The 15,293-nt window shown below is 41.0% G+C and overlaps 1 protein-coding gene across 1 annotated transcript; it reads left to right on the forward strand.

Moving 5' to 3' along the window:
- The first annotated feature begins 593 nt into the window (after positions 1–593).
- Positions 594–5,188, forward strand: LOC309800896 (PRAME family member 8-like). The gene is made up of 4 exons (XM_082615202.1): positions 594–1,164; positions 1,924–2,243; positions 2,711–3,283; positions 4,306–5,188. The coding sequence occupies exons 1-4, from the start codon at positions 1,078–1,080 to the stop codon at positions 4,862–4,864; spliced, it is 1,539 nt and encodes a 512-aa protein (XP_082471328.1). The 5' UTR covers positions 594–1,077; the 3' UTR covers positions 4,865–5,188.
- The last annotated feature ends 10,105 nt before the right edge of the window (positions 5,189–15,293 follow it).

A 15,293-nucleotide genomic window follows, 5' to 3' on the forward strand; every position in this document is an offset into this window, starting at 1 on the left:
CTAGGAAAATGGCTGTGGCTAATTGCCATCAGGGAGCGTCCCCTGCAGGAAGAGCCTAAAAGAAAATGTTTACTGGTACCAGCCACCACGATGAGGACAGGGTTTGGTGCACCTTATCCACGTTCATGTCTCCCCCTGGGTCCAAGTTCCCAAACAGGCCACAGTGCCCACCCTCAGTGGCTCTCAGACTTGGAAATACTTGACTTCCCAGGGCTCCCAGCCTCTCCTTCTGCTCACATTCTCAGATTTAGTCTTTTCATGCTACTTTGCTGTGCTGATACCGTCTTTCTGGAGGGAAACACCTTAAACATGACACAGGTTCCCTTTTTAATTTCTAAGCTCCACCCAGAGAAAAGTCTTTTAGTCTCCATTTTCCCAAGAGAAAAAAATATATACCCAAACTATACACTGTCTTGATTCATTCACAGTGTCCCTTTAGGAATGCCCAGCTCCACACTGCCCAGTCCCCATCCTTCCTTCTCATTGTGATTTTGATCTGACCTGCTTCAGAGAAGCCCTGACTTAAGCCCGGAGTGCCAAGCATATCCCCCATTGCATTTCCCTTGCTCCCTGAATAGGCTCATGATCTGCTATGTTTCTTATATAACACCTAAGTGACAACTTGATGCAGATAGAAGTTTATGCTGTTTCCTTTGGGAATGACACCACCATATTTTTATAATGTTTTAATTTTTGTTTAATTTTTTTAATTTTTGGACATCTTGATTAGTTTGATCTGTGCGAAGATTCTCCAACAATGATGCTTTCTAGTTTTGTTGTTTCTGTCCAATATCAGGAACCAATAATCTCTTCCCACACCCGTGGCTATAACTCAATCAATGTTTGTGCAGTGAATCAATGATTGAGTCCTTGAATCCCCTACCCCCATTTATTCCCTCCTGACTGAAAATCAGATTCAATCAATTCATCAGGATGTAGGTGAAGATCCAATCATGACTAACCTGATGGACAGTCTGGAATCTAATCAGGCATCGCTTTCTGATTGGTTGTTAGTAGTTGGAAATGGGGAAGACGTGATTAGAAAGGCCTATAAAAGCCTCGGGCATCAAAGAAGAGATGCAGAAACTTCTTCCTCTGGAACCCACTGTCTGGGTTCTCCACCTGGTCTTAGGACTGAGCACCCTGCCAACCACATCAGAGCTGGTAAGTTATAGACCTCAGTTAAGGACACTCTCCTCTTACGTATGGTCAGCTGGTCTTGAATTGTGCCATGTAGATCAGAATGGCAGGGAGAGGGGTTTCTTTAGTTATTTCTTTTCCGATGAACAAATTTCATGCTTTGGTTTTGCCTCTCAGTGTAGTTTTGCCTCATTCTCAACATTTTGATTTGTTCTTTGGTTTATATCATTTTTAATTATCTTAACCAAGAAGATTTTCCTTTTAATGAAAACATCTGTTTGGAATTTTATTTCTTGACATTTAAAATATTTAGTTTGTACACAAAAGAGCATTCATTTTAGGGGTATGTCCTTCATCTTTTCCAGTCCAAGTTAACAGTGGGAATTGAGGATGGAGGTTGTGTTGGGCCACAAGATGCTCTTATTCCCATAGTTTTAGGGACCTAAGTGATTTTCTAAAAGTTTTCACCAAAAAGATTAAGGTAAGACTTCAGGCTCATGGTACCCAATTCCCAGCGCAATACAATTAAGCAAAGCAGTGAATGGAAATGAATGGGCAAGTCATTGGTTTTCTACCTCTTTGGAAGGAGGCTTGCTCTGGTTCCTGTAGAGGCAGCGTTATGGATTTGTGCCCACAGAGACTAGAGTAGAATTCTGCTAAACAGAGGCTCTTCCACTACTGTTGGAGCAGTGATTTGGCTATGAGTTTGTTCCTCTGCAAGGTGAGAAGAGAGATTAAGGGGTGTTCATGCTTGACTGAGAAAGATGCCTTCTTCCCTGCAAGTTTCCACAGGATTCCTTTAGGAGCAGAGTCAGAATGAGTGTCTGGAACCCACCCAGGCTCCTGGGCCTGGCGGGAAAGAGCCTGCTGAGGGATGAGGCCTCAAACATAACTGCTCTGGAGTATCTGCCCATCGAGCTCTTCCCCCCACTGTTCATGGAAGCATTCTATGGGAGTCGCAGTGAGACCCTGAAGGCCATGGTGCAAGCCTGGCCCTTTGTCCGCCTGCCTCTGGGGGGCCTGATGAAGATACCTCATCTGGGAACCTTACAAGCAGTGCTGGCTGGGCTTGATATCCTGCTTGCCCAGAAGGATCGCCCCAGGTGAGTCTGATCCAGGTAGCCTGGTAGGGTCTGGGGAGTCTTTGAAGAGCCACCTGGGGTCAGGAGAGTGGATGGACAAGGGATGGACCAGAGGTTTCTGATGATTCCAATGAAGAAACACAGAGACTTGGCCATTGCTGAGCTCACTTTGGGAAATGCCTTCTGGAAGTGTAGGAGTGCTTAAGATGCAAGGGAACCTGAAAGTACATGCCTCACCTCCTTCTAGTGATGCTTAAGCATCACTAGAAGGAAGGTACTAGAAGTGGAGAACAAGAAAGGATCGAAGGGGAAAAGGAAATGGAGGAAGGTAAGGCAGAGAGGGAAGAAGAGGGCAAGGCAGCAGATGATGTCAGGAATGTGAAGTAAAAGCTCAGGTGGGGAGTCTGAGTGCTGCCTAAATTCTGAGACTGTGGTTTCATTATGTGTGGATCTTAAACCATCGCTGCAAATCTGCTGTTTCCCCACAGGAGGTGCAAACTGCAGGTGCTGGATTTAAGGCATACTGGACAAGACTTCTGGAGAATGTGGTCTGGAGATGGGGCCCATGGGTACTCAAGCACTCTGATGGCACCAGTGGCTGAGGACAGGTCAAAGGCAGAGCAGTCCTTGGCTCCCGTGGTGGTGTTCATAGAACTTCACCTCAATGAAAGGACCATGGATAGATTCCTCACCTACCTCATCAGGTGGGTGGAGGAGAGGAAAGCTTCCATACACCTGTGCTGTAAGAAACTGAAGATACTTTCAATGCCCATGGAAAATATTATGAAGGTCCTGAGTATGGTGCAACTGGACTGTATCCAGGAGGTGCAAGTGAATTGCACCTGGCATCTGTCCACCCTGGCCGTGTTTGCTCCTCTCCTGGGCCAGATGGGTAATGTGCAGAGACTCCTTCTCTCCCACATCCACATCGCTGCACTTGAGGAGCAGGAAGAGCAGCACGTTGTCCAAATTACCTCTCAGTTCCTCAGGCTGCACCACCTCCGGGATCTCCATCTGGAATCTCCCTCCTTCCTTGAAGGCTGTCTGGATGAGATCCTCAGGTGAGTGTGCACTGCTGGCCAGGTAATGGTGAACACAACACTAGAATGTGAAACACACTGTCCGCTTTTCTGCTCTATCCTGAAGTGTGGTATCACATAACCATACAAATCAAGGTAGGGGCCCAAACTGGGATAGAGGCTCTGGAAAGGGACACCATGCTAGGAAGATATGGACTAGGGGTTAGGATCTAGTGGTGTGGGTATGTTATTTCTTCTTTAGGAAGAGATATCTTTGTTTAGATGACTTAGGAAAATAGGTAAAGGAAGGGGGCCTTAAAGAATGAAAACTCCATCAGGCCTGAACATTTCTAAATGGGAACTCTGTGCTCATCAATTTTGTGACCACACTGAGCCTGTCTAAGATTCCCTGTCTGTAAAAGGTTGTTTTTTGCTCCAGATAAGGTACTTAATATATGGATAATACATGATTCTGGAGATGATGGTAATAGAGCAGGAGCCAAAGGGATAATAAAAATTGAAAGATGGTTTGCAGGTGATGCAGGGATGTAACTAAGACCCTGTAGACTGGCAACCCCAGCTGATGTTGTGAGATCTTGCCCACGTTGGTCCACTATGCATGTCACCCAGAAGCCTCACTTGGCCTGAGTTATGGGTGCCTGTGGCCCAAGCATGGGCTGAAGGAAGCCTGAGTAGGAAGAATTTTAGGTATGTCACTTACTATTAAAATTCAGTGATGCCCACTCTTGATTGACACAAGGTGTCAGGCTCTCCTCTGAGCATGTTCTAGCGCATTCCATTATCTTCACTCATCCTCAAAAGAAAGTGGAGTATGTTGTACCCTTTTGACAGATGAGGAAAGAGAGCTTTCAAGGTTCTGTGGACTTGATCCAGTCACACAAAGAAGGTGAAAGAACTCAGGATAAAATGAGACTGGGCATTCTGGGTATTGATCATTATCAGATGGTGAGACCAAACTTAGCCTTGGGCAGATGACTTGTCTCCCACCTTAAGTTCACTTTCCACCCCAGTTTCTAAGACCTAATTCCTCTTTTTCTCCCCAGGTGTCTGACAACCCCCTTGGACAACCTTGCAATAACTCACTGCCTCCTTTCGGATTCAGACTTGAGCCAGCTGTCCCAGTGTTCGAACATCAGTCAGCTAAAGGGACTGGATCTGAGTGGCGTCTCCCTGACCTACTCTAGTCCTGAGCTACTCCCCGTTCTGTTGGAGAAAGTTGCAGCCACCCTCCAGGAACTGTACTTAGATCAGTGTGGGATCATGGACTCTCACCTCGAGACCATCCTGCAACCCCTGAGCCACTGCTCCCAGCTTACGTTCTTCAGCCTGCGTGGAAACCTCCTCTCCATGGCCATCATGGAGAAGCTGCTGCGACACACCTCCGGGCTGCCCAGTTTAAGTCAAGAGCTGTATCCTGTCCCTCAGGAGAGTTACAGCTCTCAGGGGATCCTCCAACTGAGAAGATTTTCCCAGTGTCTGGCTGAACTGTTTGAGATTCTGAGAGTCTTAGGACGTCCCAGGATCATCTGGATTAGTTCCAGCCCCTGTCTGCACTGTGGAGATAACACATTCTATCATCCCCAGCCCATCATATACTGCTGAAATACCCCTAACTACTTGGGTGCATCTATCAAAAGCTTTCTTCTGAGCACTTGGAAACTGAAATCTAGGACATAGTTGAATCATAAAGGGAAAACAGACCCATGGTTTCAGACATCTGCTCAATGTGAATGTGAAAAGAAAAAGTGATTAAGCGAGGGTGCAGAATTGCAGAGGGAAAAGTTAACTCTGAGAGGTAATAGGCCTTTAGGGGACATGTGTCCTATAGAGTCAGAAATATGAATCTAAATTTCTTTAGGTGGATTCCAGCTTGAGACACATATGTTGGAGTTCTCCCTGGGTTGATTTTGTAAAGAAATGGTCAGAAATAAAGAGACCCTCAGTATAAACTAACTGCTGCTCTCCATGATGTATTATTCAGTTTTCTCAGTTTATAACTCAGCAAACTCCAGTTACTGATGGAAAAAAAAAAAAGGCACTGAGTTGTCTGTGATCTGATACGTTACCATTCAAGCAAGTTCTTTATTCTGTCTGGGGCATCTCTTTCTTCCATCCTTATTTCTGTGGCTGCTCAGTAGGTTAATACACACAAAGGTGAACATACCCAGTGGTCAATGAGCCACTGGAATGAGAGTTCTTGGCAGGGCCCTCACTGCTCACTCAGACCATGACCCTGGACATGAGCAGCCCACATGGTTCTCCTTGTGGGTCCATATGTCTCAGCCAGGGCAGGAAGGGCATGGGGAGGGCATAGGAGAGATCGGAGTCATATCCTGTGATAGACATTCTGAGCCTCAGTTCTCCTAGGCCACCTGCCGGTAGATCAGACCAGAGGATAAAAATTAGTTTGGCAAGCAGGACTCTACAGTTCAGTATTAAAAAATAAATTAGGGCTTCCCTGGTGGCCCAGTGCTTGAGAATCTTCCTGCTAATGCAGGGGACATGGGTTTGAGCCCTGGCCTGGGAGGATCCCACATGCCACGGAGCAACTAGGCCCATGAGCCACAACTACTGAGCCTGTGTGTCTGGAGCCTGCGCTCCACAACGGGAGAGACCACAACAGTGAGAGGCCTGCGTACGGCAAAAAAAAAAAAAAAAAAAAAGGAAGCAAGGGAAAAGCAACAAATAACAAAGGGAATCCCCATAAGGTTATCAGCTGATTTTTCAACAGAAACTCTGTAGGCAAGAAGGGAGTGGCAAGATATATTTAAAGAAATGAAAGGGAAAAACCTACAACCAAGATTACTTTACCCAGCAAAGATCTCATTCAGATTCCACGGAGAAATCAAAAGCTTTACAGACAAGCAAAAGATAAGAGAATTCAGCACCACCAAACCACCTTTACAACAAATGCTAAAGGAACGTTTCTAGACAGGAAACAAAAGAGAAGAAAAAAAAAAGACCTACAAAAACAAACCCAAAACAGTTAAGAAAATGGTAATAGGAACATACATATCAATAATTACCTTAAATGTAAATGGATTAAATGCTCCAACCAGAAGACACAGACTGGCTGAATGGATACAAAAACAGGACCCGTATATATGCTGTCTACAAGAGACCCACTTCAGACCTAGGGATACATACACACTGAAAGTGAGGGGATGGTAAAGACGCTCGATGCAAATGGCAATCAAAAGAAAGCTGGAGTAGCAATACTCATATCAGACAAAATAGACTTTAAAATAAAGACTGTTACAAGAGACAAAGAAGGAAACAACATAATGATCAAGGGATCCATCCAAGAAGAAGATATAACAATTGTAAATATTTATGCATCCAACATAGGAGCACCTCAATACATAAGGCAAATGCTAACAGCCATAAAAAGGGAAACTCATAGTAACACAATAACACTGTAGGTTTTTAACACCCCACTTGCACCAATGGACAGATCATCCAGACAGAACATAAATAAGGAAACGCAAGCCTTAAATGACACATTAGACCAGATAGACTTAATTGATCTTTATAGAACATTCCATCAGAAAGCAGCAGAATACAGTTTCTTCTCAAGTGCACATGGAACATTCTCCAGGATAGATCACATCTTGGGTCACAAATCAAGCCTTGGTAAATTTAAGAAAATTGAACTCATATCAAGCATCTTTTCTGATCACAACGCTATGAGATTAGAAATCAATTACAGGAAAAAAAACTGTAAAAAAACACAAACACATGGAGGCTAAACAACATGCTTCTAAATAACTAAGAGCTCACTGAAGAAATAAAAAAATACCACAATGACAATGAACACATAACCTAAAACCTATGGGATGCAGCAAAAGCAGTTCCAAGAGGGAGGTTTATAGCAATACACTCCTACCTTAAGAAGCAAGAAACATCTCAAATGAACAACCTAACCTTACACCTAGAGCAACTAGAGAAAGAAGAACAAACAAAACCCAAAGTTAGTAGAAGGAAAGAATAAAGATCAGAGCAGAAATAAATGAAATAGAAACAAAGAAAACAATAGCAAAGATCAATCAAATTAAAAGCTGGTTCTTTGAGAAGGTAAACAAAATTGATAAACCTTTAGCCAGACTCATCAAGAAAAAAAGGGAGAGGACCCAAATCAATAAAATTAGAAATGGAAAAGGAGAAATTGCAACTGACACCACAGAAATACAAAGGATCACAAGAGACTACTACAAGCAACTATATGCTAATAAAATGGACAACCTGGAAGAAATGGACAAATTCTTAGAAAGGTACAACCTTCCAAGACTGAACCAGGAAGAAATAGAAAATATGAACAGATCAATCATGAGTAATGAAATTGAAACTGTGATTAAAAAGCTTCCAACAGGGAAGGTGGGAGGGAGGGAGACGCAAGAGGGAAGAGATATGGGAGCATATGTATATGTAAAACTGATTCACTTTGTTATAAAGCAGAACCTAACACACCATTGTAAAGCAATTATAGTCCAATAAAGATGTTATAAAAATGGTTAGCACCATTTTTAAAGTAAATATTGGTGCAACACGAAAAATAAATAAATAAGAGCATACCAAAAAAAAAAAAAAGCTTCCAACAAATAAAAGTCCAGGACCATATGCCTTCACAGGCGAATTCTATCAAACATTTAGAGAAGAGCTAACACTTATCCTTCTGAAACTATTCCACAACATTTCAGAGGAAGAAACACTCCCAAGTTCATTCTACAAGGCACCATCATCCTGATACCAAAACCAGTGATATTATGAAAAGAAGAAAATTACAAATGAACATCACTGTTGAACATAAACACAAAAATCCTCAACAAAATAGAATCCTAGCAAACAGAATCCAACAACACATTAAAAGGATCATACACCATGATCAAGTGGGATTTATCCCAGGGATGCAAGGATTCTTCAAAATATGCAAATCAATCAATGTGATACACCATATTAACAAATTAAAGAATTAAAACCATATGATCATCTCAATAGATGCAGAAAAAGCTTTTGACAAAATTCAACACTCATTTATGATAAAAACTGTCCAGAAAGTGGGCATAGAGGAAACCTACCTCAACATAATAAAGGCCATATGTGAGAAACCCACAGCAAACATCATTCTCAATGGTGAAAAACTGAAAGCATTTCCTCTAAGATCAGGAACAAGACAAGGATGTCTACTCTCACCACTCTTATTGTATTGGAAGTCCTAGCCAGGGCAATCAGAGAAGAAAAAGAAATAAAAGGAATACAAATTGGAAAAGAAGAAGTAAAACTGTCACTGTTTGCAGATGACATGATACTATACATAGAGAATCCTAAAGATGCCACCAGAAAACTACTAGAACTAATCAATGAATTTGGTAAGGTTGCAGGATACAAAATTAATGCACAGAGATCTCTTGCATTCCTACACATTAACAACGAAAGATCAGAAAGAGAAATTAAGGAAACAATCCCATTTACCATCACAACAAAAATAATAAAATACCTAGGAATAAATCTACCTAAGGAGGCAAAAGACCTGTACTCAGAAAACTATAAGATACTGATGAAAGAAATCAAACAGATAGAGAGATATACCATGTTCTTGGATTGGAAGAATCAATATTGTGAAAATGACTATACTACACAAAGGAACCTACAGATTTAATGCAATCCCTATCAAATTACCAATGGCATTTTTCACAGAATTAGAACAAAATACCTTACAATTTGTATGGAAACTCAAAAGACCCCGAATCACCAAAGCAGTCCTGAGAAAGAAAAACGGAGCTGGAGGAATCAGGCTCCCTGACTTCAGACTATACACAAAGGTACAGTAATCAAGAAAGTATGGTGCTGGCAGAAAATCAGAGATATAGAACCATGGAACAAGATAGAAAGTCCTGAGATAAACCCATGTGCCAATGGTCACCTAACCTATGACAAAGGAGGCAAGAGTATATCAACACAATGGAGAAAAAACAGTCTATTCAGTAAGTGGTGCTGGGAAAACTGGACAGCTCCATGTAAAAGAATGAAATTAAAACATTCCCTAATACCATACACAAAAATAAACTCAAAATAGATTAAAGAACTAAGTGTAAGGCTGGATACTATAAAACTCTTATTAGAGGAAAACATAGGTAGAATAAACAAATAGCAGCAAGATCTTTTTGATGCACCTCATGAAGTAATGAAAATAAGAGCAAAAATAAAGAAATGAGACCTAATTAAACTTAAAAGCTTTTGCACAGCAAAGGAAACCATAAACAAAATGAAAAGACGACCCACAGAATAGGAGAAAATATTTGTAAATGAAGAAACCAATAAGGGATTAATCTCCAAAATATACAAATAGCTCATGCAGCTCAATATCAAAAAAACAAATCACTGAATCAAAAAATGGGCAGAAGATCTAAATAGACATTTTTCCAAAGAAGACATACAGATAGCCAAAAAGCACATGAAAAGATGCACAGCATCACTAATTATTGGAGAAATGCAAATCAAAACTACAATGAGGTATCATCTCACACCAGTCAGAATGGTCATCATCAAAAAAATCTACAAACGATAAATGCTGGAGAGGATGTGGAAAAAAGGGAACCCTCTTACACAGTTGGTGGGAATGTAAATTGGCATAGCCACTATGGAGAACAGCATGAAAGTTTCTTAAAAACTCAAAATAAAGCTACCATATTATCCAGCAGGTCCACTCCTGAGCATATATCCCCAGAAAACCATAATTCGAAAAGACACATGTACCCCAGTGTTCATTGCAACACTATTTACAATAGCCAGGACCTGGAGGCAACCTAAATGTCCATTGATAAAGGAATGGATAAAGAAGGTGTGGTACATATATACAATGGAATATTACTCAGCCACAAAAAAGAACGAATAATGCCATTTGCAGCAACATGGATAGACCTAGAGATTGTCATACTGAGTGAAATAAGTCACACAGAGAAAGACCAATATCATATGATATCACTTATATGTGGAATCTAAAAAAAAATGGTACAAATGAACTTATTTTAAAAACAAATAGTTATAGATGTAGAAAACAAACTTATGGTTGCCAAGGAGGAAAGGGGTAGGGAGGGATAAATTGGAAGTTTGGGATTGACATATACACACTACTATATATGAAAAAGATAACTAATAAGAACCTACTGTATAGCACAGGGAACTCTACTCAATACTCTGTAATGACCTATATGGGAAAAGAATCTGAAAAAGAACGGACATATGTATGTGTATATGTATAACTGATTCACTTTGCTGTACACCTGAAACTAATACAACATTGTAAATCAACTATACTCCAATAAAAATTTTAAAAAAGAGAAAAAAATCCACAAGGAGATATCACCTCAGAACATTTAGAACGGCTGTTATAAAGACAAGAGATAACAAGTATTGATGAGGACATGGAGAAAAGGGAGCCCTTGAACACTGTTGCTGGGAATGTAAGTTGATGCAGCCACTGTGGAAAACAGTACGGAGGTTCCTCAGAAAATTAAATATACAACTACCATATAATCTAGCTATTCCACTTCTGGGTATATATATGAATGAAATGAAATCAGTATCTCAAAAAAAATCTGCAGCCACAGTTTCACTGAAGCATTATTTACAGTAGCAAGACATGTAAACAATCTAAGGGTCCATCAATGGATGATGGAGAAAATATGAATGTATATATTTATATATATATATGAATATTATTCAGCCATAAATCCATAAAAAAGAAAGAAGTCCTGCCACTTTCGGTAACATGGACGGACCGTGACGGCATTATGCTAAGTGAAATAAGTAAAGAAAGACCTATGGGGAAAGACATAAAGGTGGTTAAAAGGTACAAACTTCCAGTTACAAAATAAATAAGTCAAGGGGATGTAATGTGTCTGTCATAGCACAGTGATAAAAGTTAAAAACATTGTATATTGTGTATGAAAATTGCTAAGAGAGTAGATCTTTAAAATTCTCATCATGAGAAAAAAAGCTTATATTTATGTGATGTGATGTATGATAACTAAACTTCTTGTGGTGATCATTTCACAGTGTATACATGTCACATCATTATGTTGTACACTGGAAAAGGAATACAATGTTATAGGTCAATTATACCTCAGTAAAACTGGAAAAATTCTTCTAGGAAAATATGCCAAAAGAAAAATGAAAAAAATATAAGGAGACAGGGCTTTTACACTGAAAAAGAAAAAAAAACCCCACAAATATTTGCATGTCTGACTGGCTTAGCTGTGTAAACTATGACAGCCAGCGGAGAAGCAGTAGAGAGAGTGTGGCTGTACCATCCTGTGCTCACCCTCACCGCACAGACCATAACACGCGTGCTTGGATGGTGTGTGCAGGATTAAATAACAGTATAAGGGGGAAAGAAACCTCACTTTTCTCACCAGTAGGGAAAAACCACTGCTTTCATTATTGGTAAATTTTCTTCCTAGAGCAACTGTTCTCAAATTTTCAGTCTCAAGATGCCTTTATATTTTTAAAATATATCGATGATCCTAAAGAGCTTTTGAGTATCTGGGTTATATTTATCAATATTTGTCATGCTAGTTACAATGGGAAATATTTAAAACTCATTTATCAATTCAGTTATGCATAACAATACCAACCCGTGACATAAACAACACATTTTTACCAAAAGCTGTTAGGTTTTCCAAAACTATAAATAAATAGATAGATAGATAGACAGATAGATAGATAACATTTTTTTTTAAAGTAACGTGAAGTGTCTCATTTAAAAAATATATACTCTTTATTGGGACATAATTTACTACTATGCAGTTCATCTTTTTCTGTAATTTAATTTTTATTTTATATTGGAGTATGGTTGATTTACAATATTGTGCTAGTTTCAGGTGTACAGCAAAGTGATTCAGTTACACATATACATATATCCATTCTTCTTCAGATTCTTTTCCCATATAGGTTATGAAAGAATATTGAGTAGAATTCTCCTCCACACTGGACCTTGGCTGACCCTCGCCTGACTTCCAGGTGCAAGTATCCCAGGAGGACTTGGAGGGAAGGAAACCTGCCGTGAACTCAAGGGAGGGGAAAGCGCCAGGGAGACAACCTCTTCTGCACTCCCCCACGCACTGCCAAATGCCTCTGGTCCCCTATGTACTTTGCACCCAGGTGTGTGCTGGGGCCCTCTCCTGCACAGGGATAGGTGCAGCTGTCCTGCAGCTGAGACTTCTCTAGAGGAGGGACACAGGAATATGTGAGGACCCCAGAACCAGCTGTTCTCTGACTCTGCACCTGATAGAGGGAAAGGGCTCACCTGCACTGCAGGCCCTGGTGTGGGCCCTGATCTCAGCGTCTCATCCTCTCCCTTCCAGAGATCCAGAGTCCAGTGGGTGTGGCCTCAATCCTTACCCTGATCCCCTGGGTTCCCAGCCCAAGGAGAACAAACTCCTCCCAACTCCCTGGTCAATCTGGTCCTTGATCCCCAAGGTCCTGTGAGTTTCTGCCGGGAAACAGAAACCAGCTTTGATCAGGTACACCGTATTAATACTCTTAGGAATGCTTCCCATCTGCTGTTCCAGGGACTTGCTGATCCAGGACCTTTCTCCTTCAAATGGAGCCAAACTGCACTGGTGAGGCGCCTCATGTGGATAAAATGCAGGTAGATCCAGACCCTTCTCCCTCCATTTTTCCACGTGTGACCTTGAACCAGTCAGGGGATCCCCTCTCTCCATGGCCTCTCTTCCTCTCAGGCTCACACCCCGTATCTCCCAGAGATGCAGGAAAGAGGAAAGTGTGTGAAGAAAAGAATGAAGAAGCCCCAGACGAGGTGACACTGGTCAGAAAGTTCACACTCACAGAACTCTTGGGGAATTTCATGACATTGGAAGTCCAAAGGATCAAATGTGGGAGGCTGATACAAACTTAGTAAGGAGGATGACAATTTACAAAACATAGAAAAGATGCCGACGTTCTGTCATCAGTTATGAGAAGAAGGCAGTCACTGCTCACACTACACCTGATAAGTTTCTCACAAGGAAATAAAACACTTTAATTCTCAACATCTTAAATTACAGTGTGCTAAGTCAATGGTAGTTTACTAGTTTTTATTTATCTGTATATTCATAATCACAGCAAGAGAGTTCTTAAATTTTTTTTTTTTTTTTTGCGGTACGCGGGCCTCTCACTGCTGTGGCCTCTCCAGCTCAGCAGCCATGGCTCACGGGCCTAGCCGCTCCATGGCATGTGGGATCCTCCCGGACCGGGGCCCGGACCCGTGTCCCCTGCATCGGCAGGCGTACCCCCAACCACTGCGCTACCAGGGAAGCCCAAGAGTTCTTAAATTTTTTAAATGTCAGAGGATAATCATATTTTTTTCTACTGATTATTAAGATTGTGTTGTAGTTTCAGTTTGCACATTCATTTTTATTATTGTTGGGGAAGAATAATTCCTCTAACCTTCTACTTTCTTCAACTCATCTAATAATCAAGTTGACATAAGACAGATTAACACAAGAAAAAAAGAAGTTTAACTGGGAAAGTTCAGGAGTCCCACAAGCACAGTGAGACCCCAGGAGAAGCCAAGCAATGGAGGCTTATGTATGATCTCATGACACAGAATGCGAGAGGGGCCCCAGGCTTCAAAGGGGAGGAGGGTGATTCACAGAAGAGCAGGTATTTGGTAATTAGATGTTTGTCCAGCCATACAGGTATGTCATTCAGATGAAGTTATCTCTTGGTAATAACTCTCTCTCTGGCCAGGACCCCTTTCTAAATTCTTTTAGGTAGTGCAGAGAGAGGGAAAAGATTTTCTTTGTTTCAGTTGGCTGTGTCTTGATCGTCTATAGCTCCAAAAATATGCATACGAATGTGGTACATTAGGGGGGTGGCGTTTTTAATCCCTTCACCCTCCTGAACTACTGTGGTCTAGGTACAGCTCTGCTTGTATTAAATTTATTTTTCAGCTTATGTGTTTTTTGCCTACCTCAATAGAATGTAAGGTCTGTACATGTGACCTAACATAAGAGTGGGTCACATTCATTGGATGGTTCCCCGACACCCAGAGTAGCAGTTGGCACACTCTAGATACTAAGTAAATACATTTTTCTAATTGAGTAATGATTGACAAATATAATCGTAGATATTTAAATTGCACAATGATGATGATGTGATCTATTGCACATATACATTGTGAAAAGGTTACCAAGATCAGGACAATTATGACATCCATCACCTAATAGTTAATTCTTTTTGTGTGTGTAGTGAGAATGCTTAAGATCTACTCTCAGCAATTTCAAGTATACAATATTATATTATTAACTGTAGTCACTGTGTGTGTCTTCGATTTTTGAAGAGATAACTGAACACCCATGTTTATTGCAGCATTATTCACAATAGCCACAATATGGAAACACCTAAATGTCTTTTGATGGATGAATAAATAAAGAAAAGGTGGTATATGTACATAATGGTATATTATTCGGCCATAAAAAGAAGGAAATCCTGCCATTTGTGAAAACATGGATAAAGCGGCAGGGCATTATGATAAGTGAAGTAAGCCAGAGAGAAAAAGACAACTATTATATGGAATCTTTATATGTAGAGTCAAAAAAGAAAAGAACAATTTCACAGAAACAGAGAATAAGATGGTGGTTGCCAGGCACTCAGCCAGGGGGAATGGGGAGAAGGGTAAAACTTTTCAGTTATATGAAGAATAAATAAGTACATTTAAATGGATCAAGTAGAAAGGAGTGAGGAGGCAGTATTGGGTATTAGGGGCTGTCATGTGCGCTAGATACTTCCTAGTGAAAGTGCCCACAGAGTCCCCACCTCGATGGGTTCCTGCTGTCCTCAACCCGGTCATTAGAGGAGTTTTCCCACAAACGGGAGGCCAGTGCCCCTGAGGCCACTGCAGGTCGTCCCTGCGCTCCTCCTTCATTTGTGCTGGGCAAGCAATGGATCCTGGTTTGACTTTTATTTCCCATGACCTTTCTATGGGTCAAAGTAGACAATCTGGTGTCACTTGGATGACAAAGACACAGTG

This window comes from Mesoplodon mirus, assembly GCF_964341445.2.
Source record: "Mesoplodon mirus genome assembly, chromosome: 3".
In the NCBI taxonomy this organism is placed as follows: Eukaryota; Metazoa; Chordata; class Mammalia; order Artiodactyla; family Ziphiidae; genus Mesoplodon; species Mesoplodon mirus.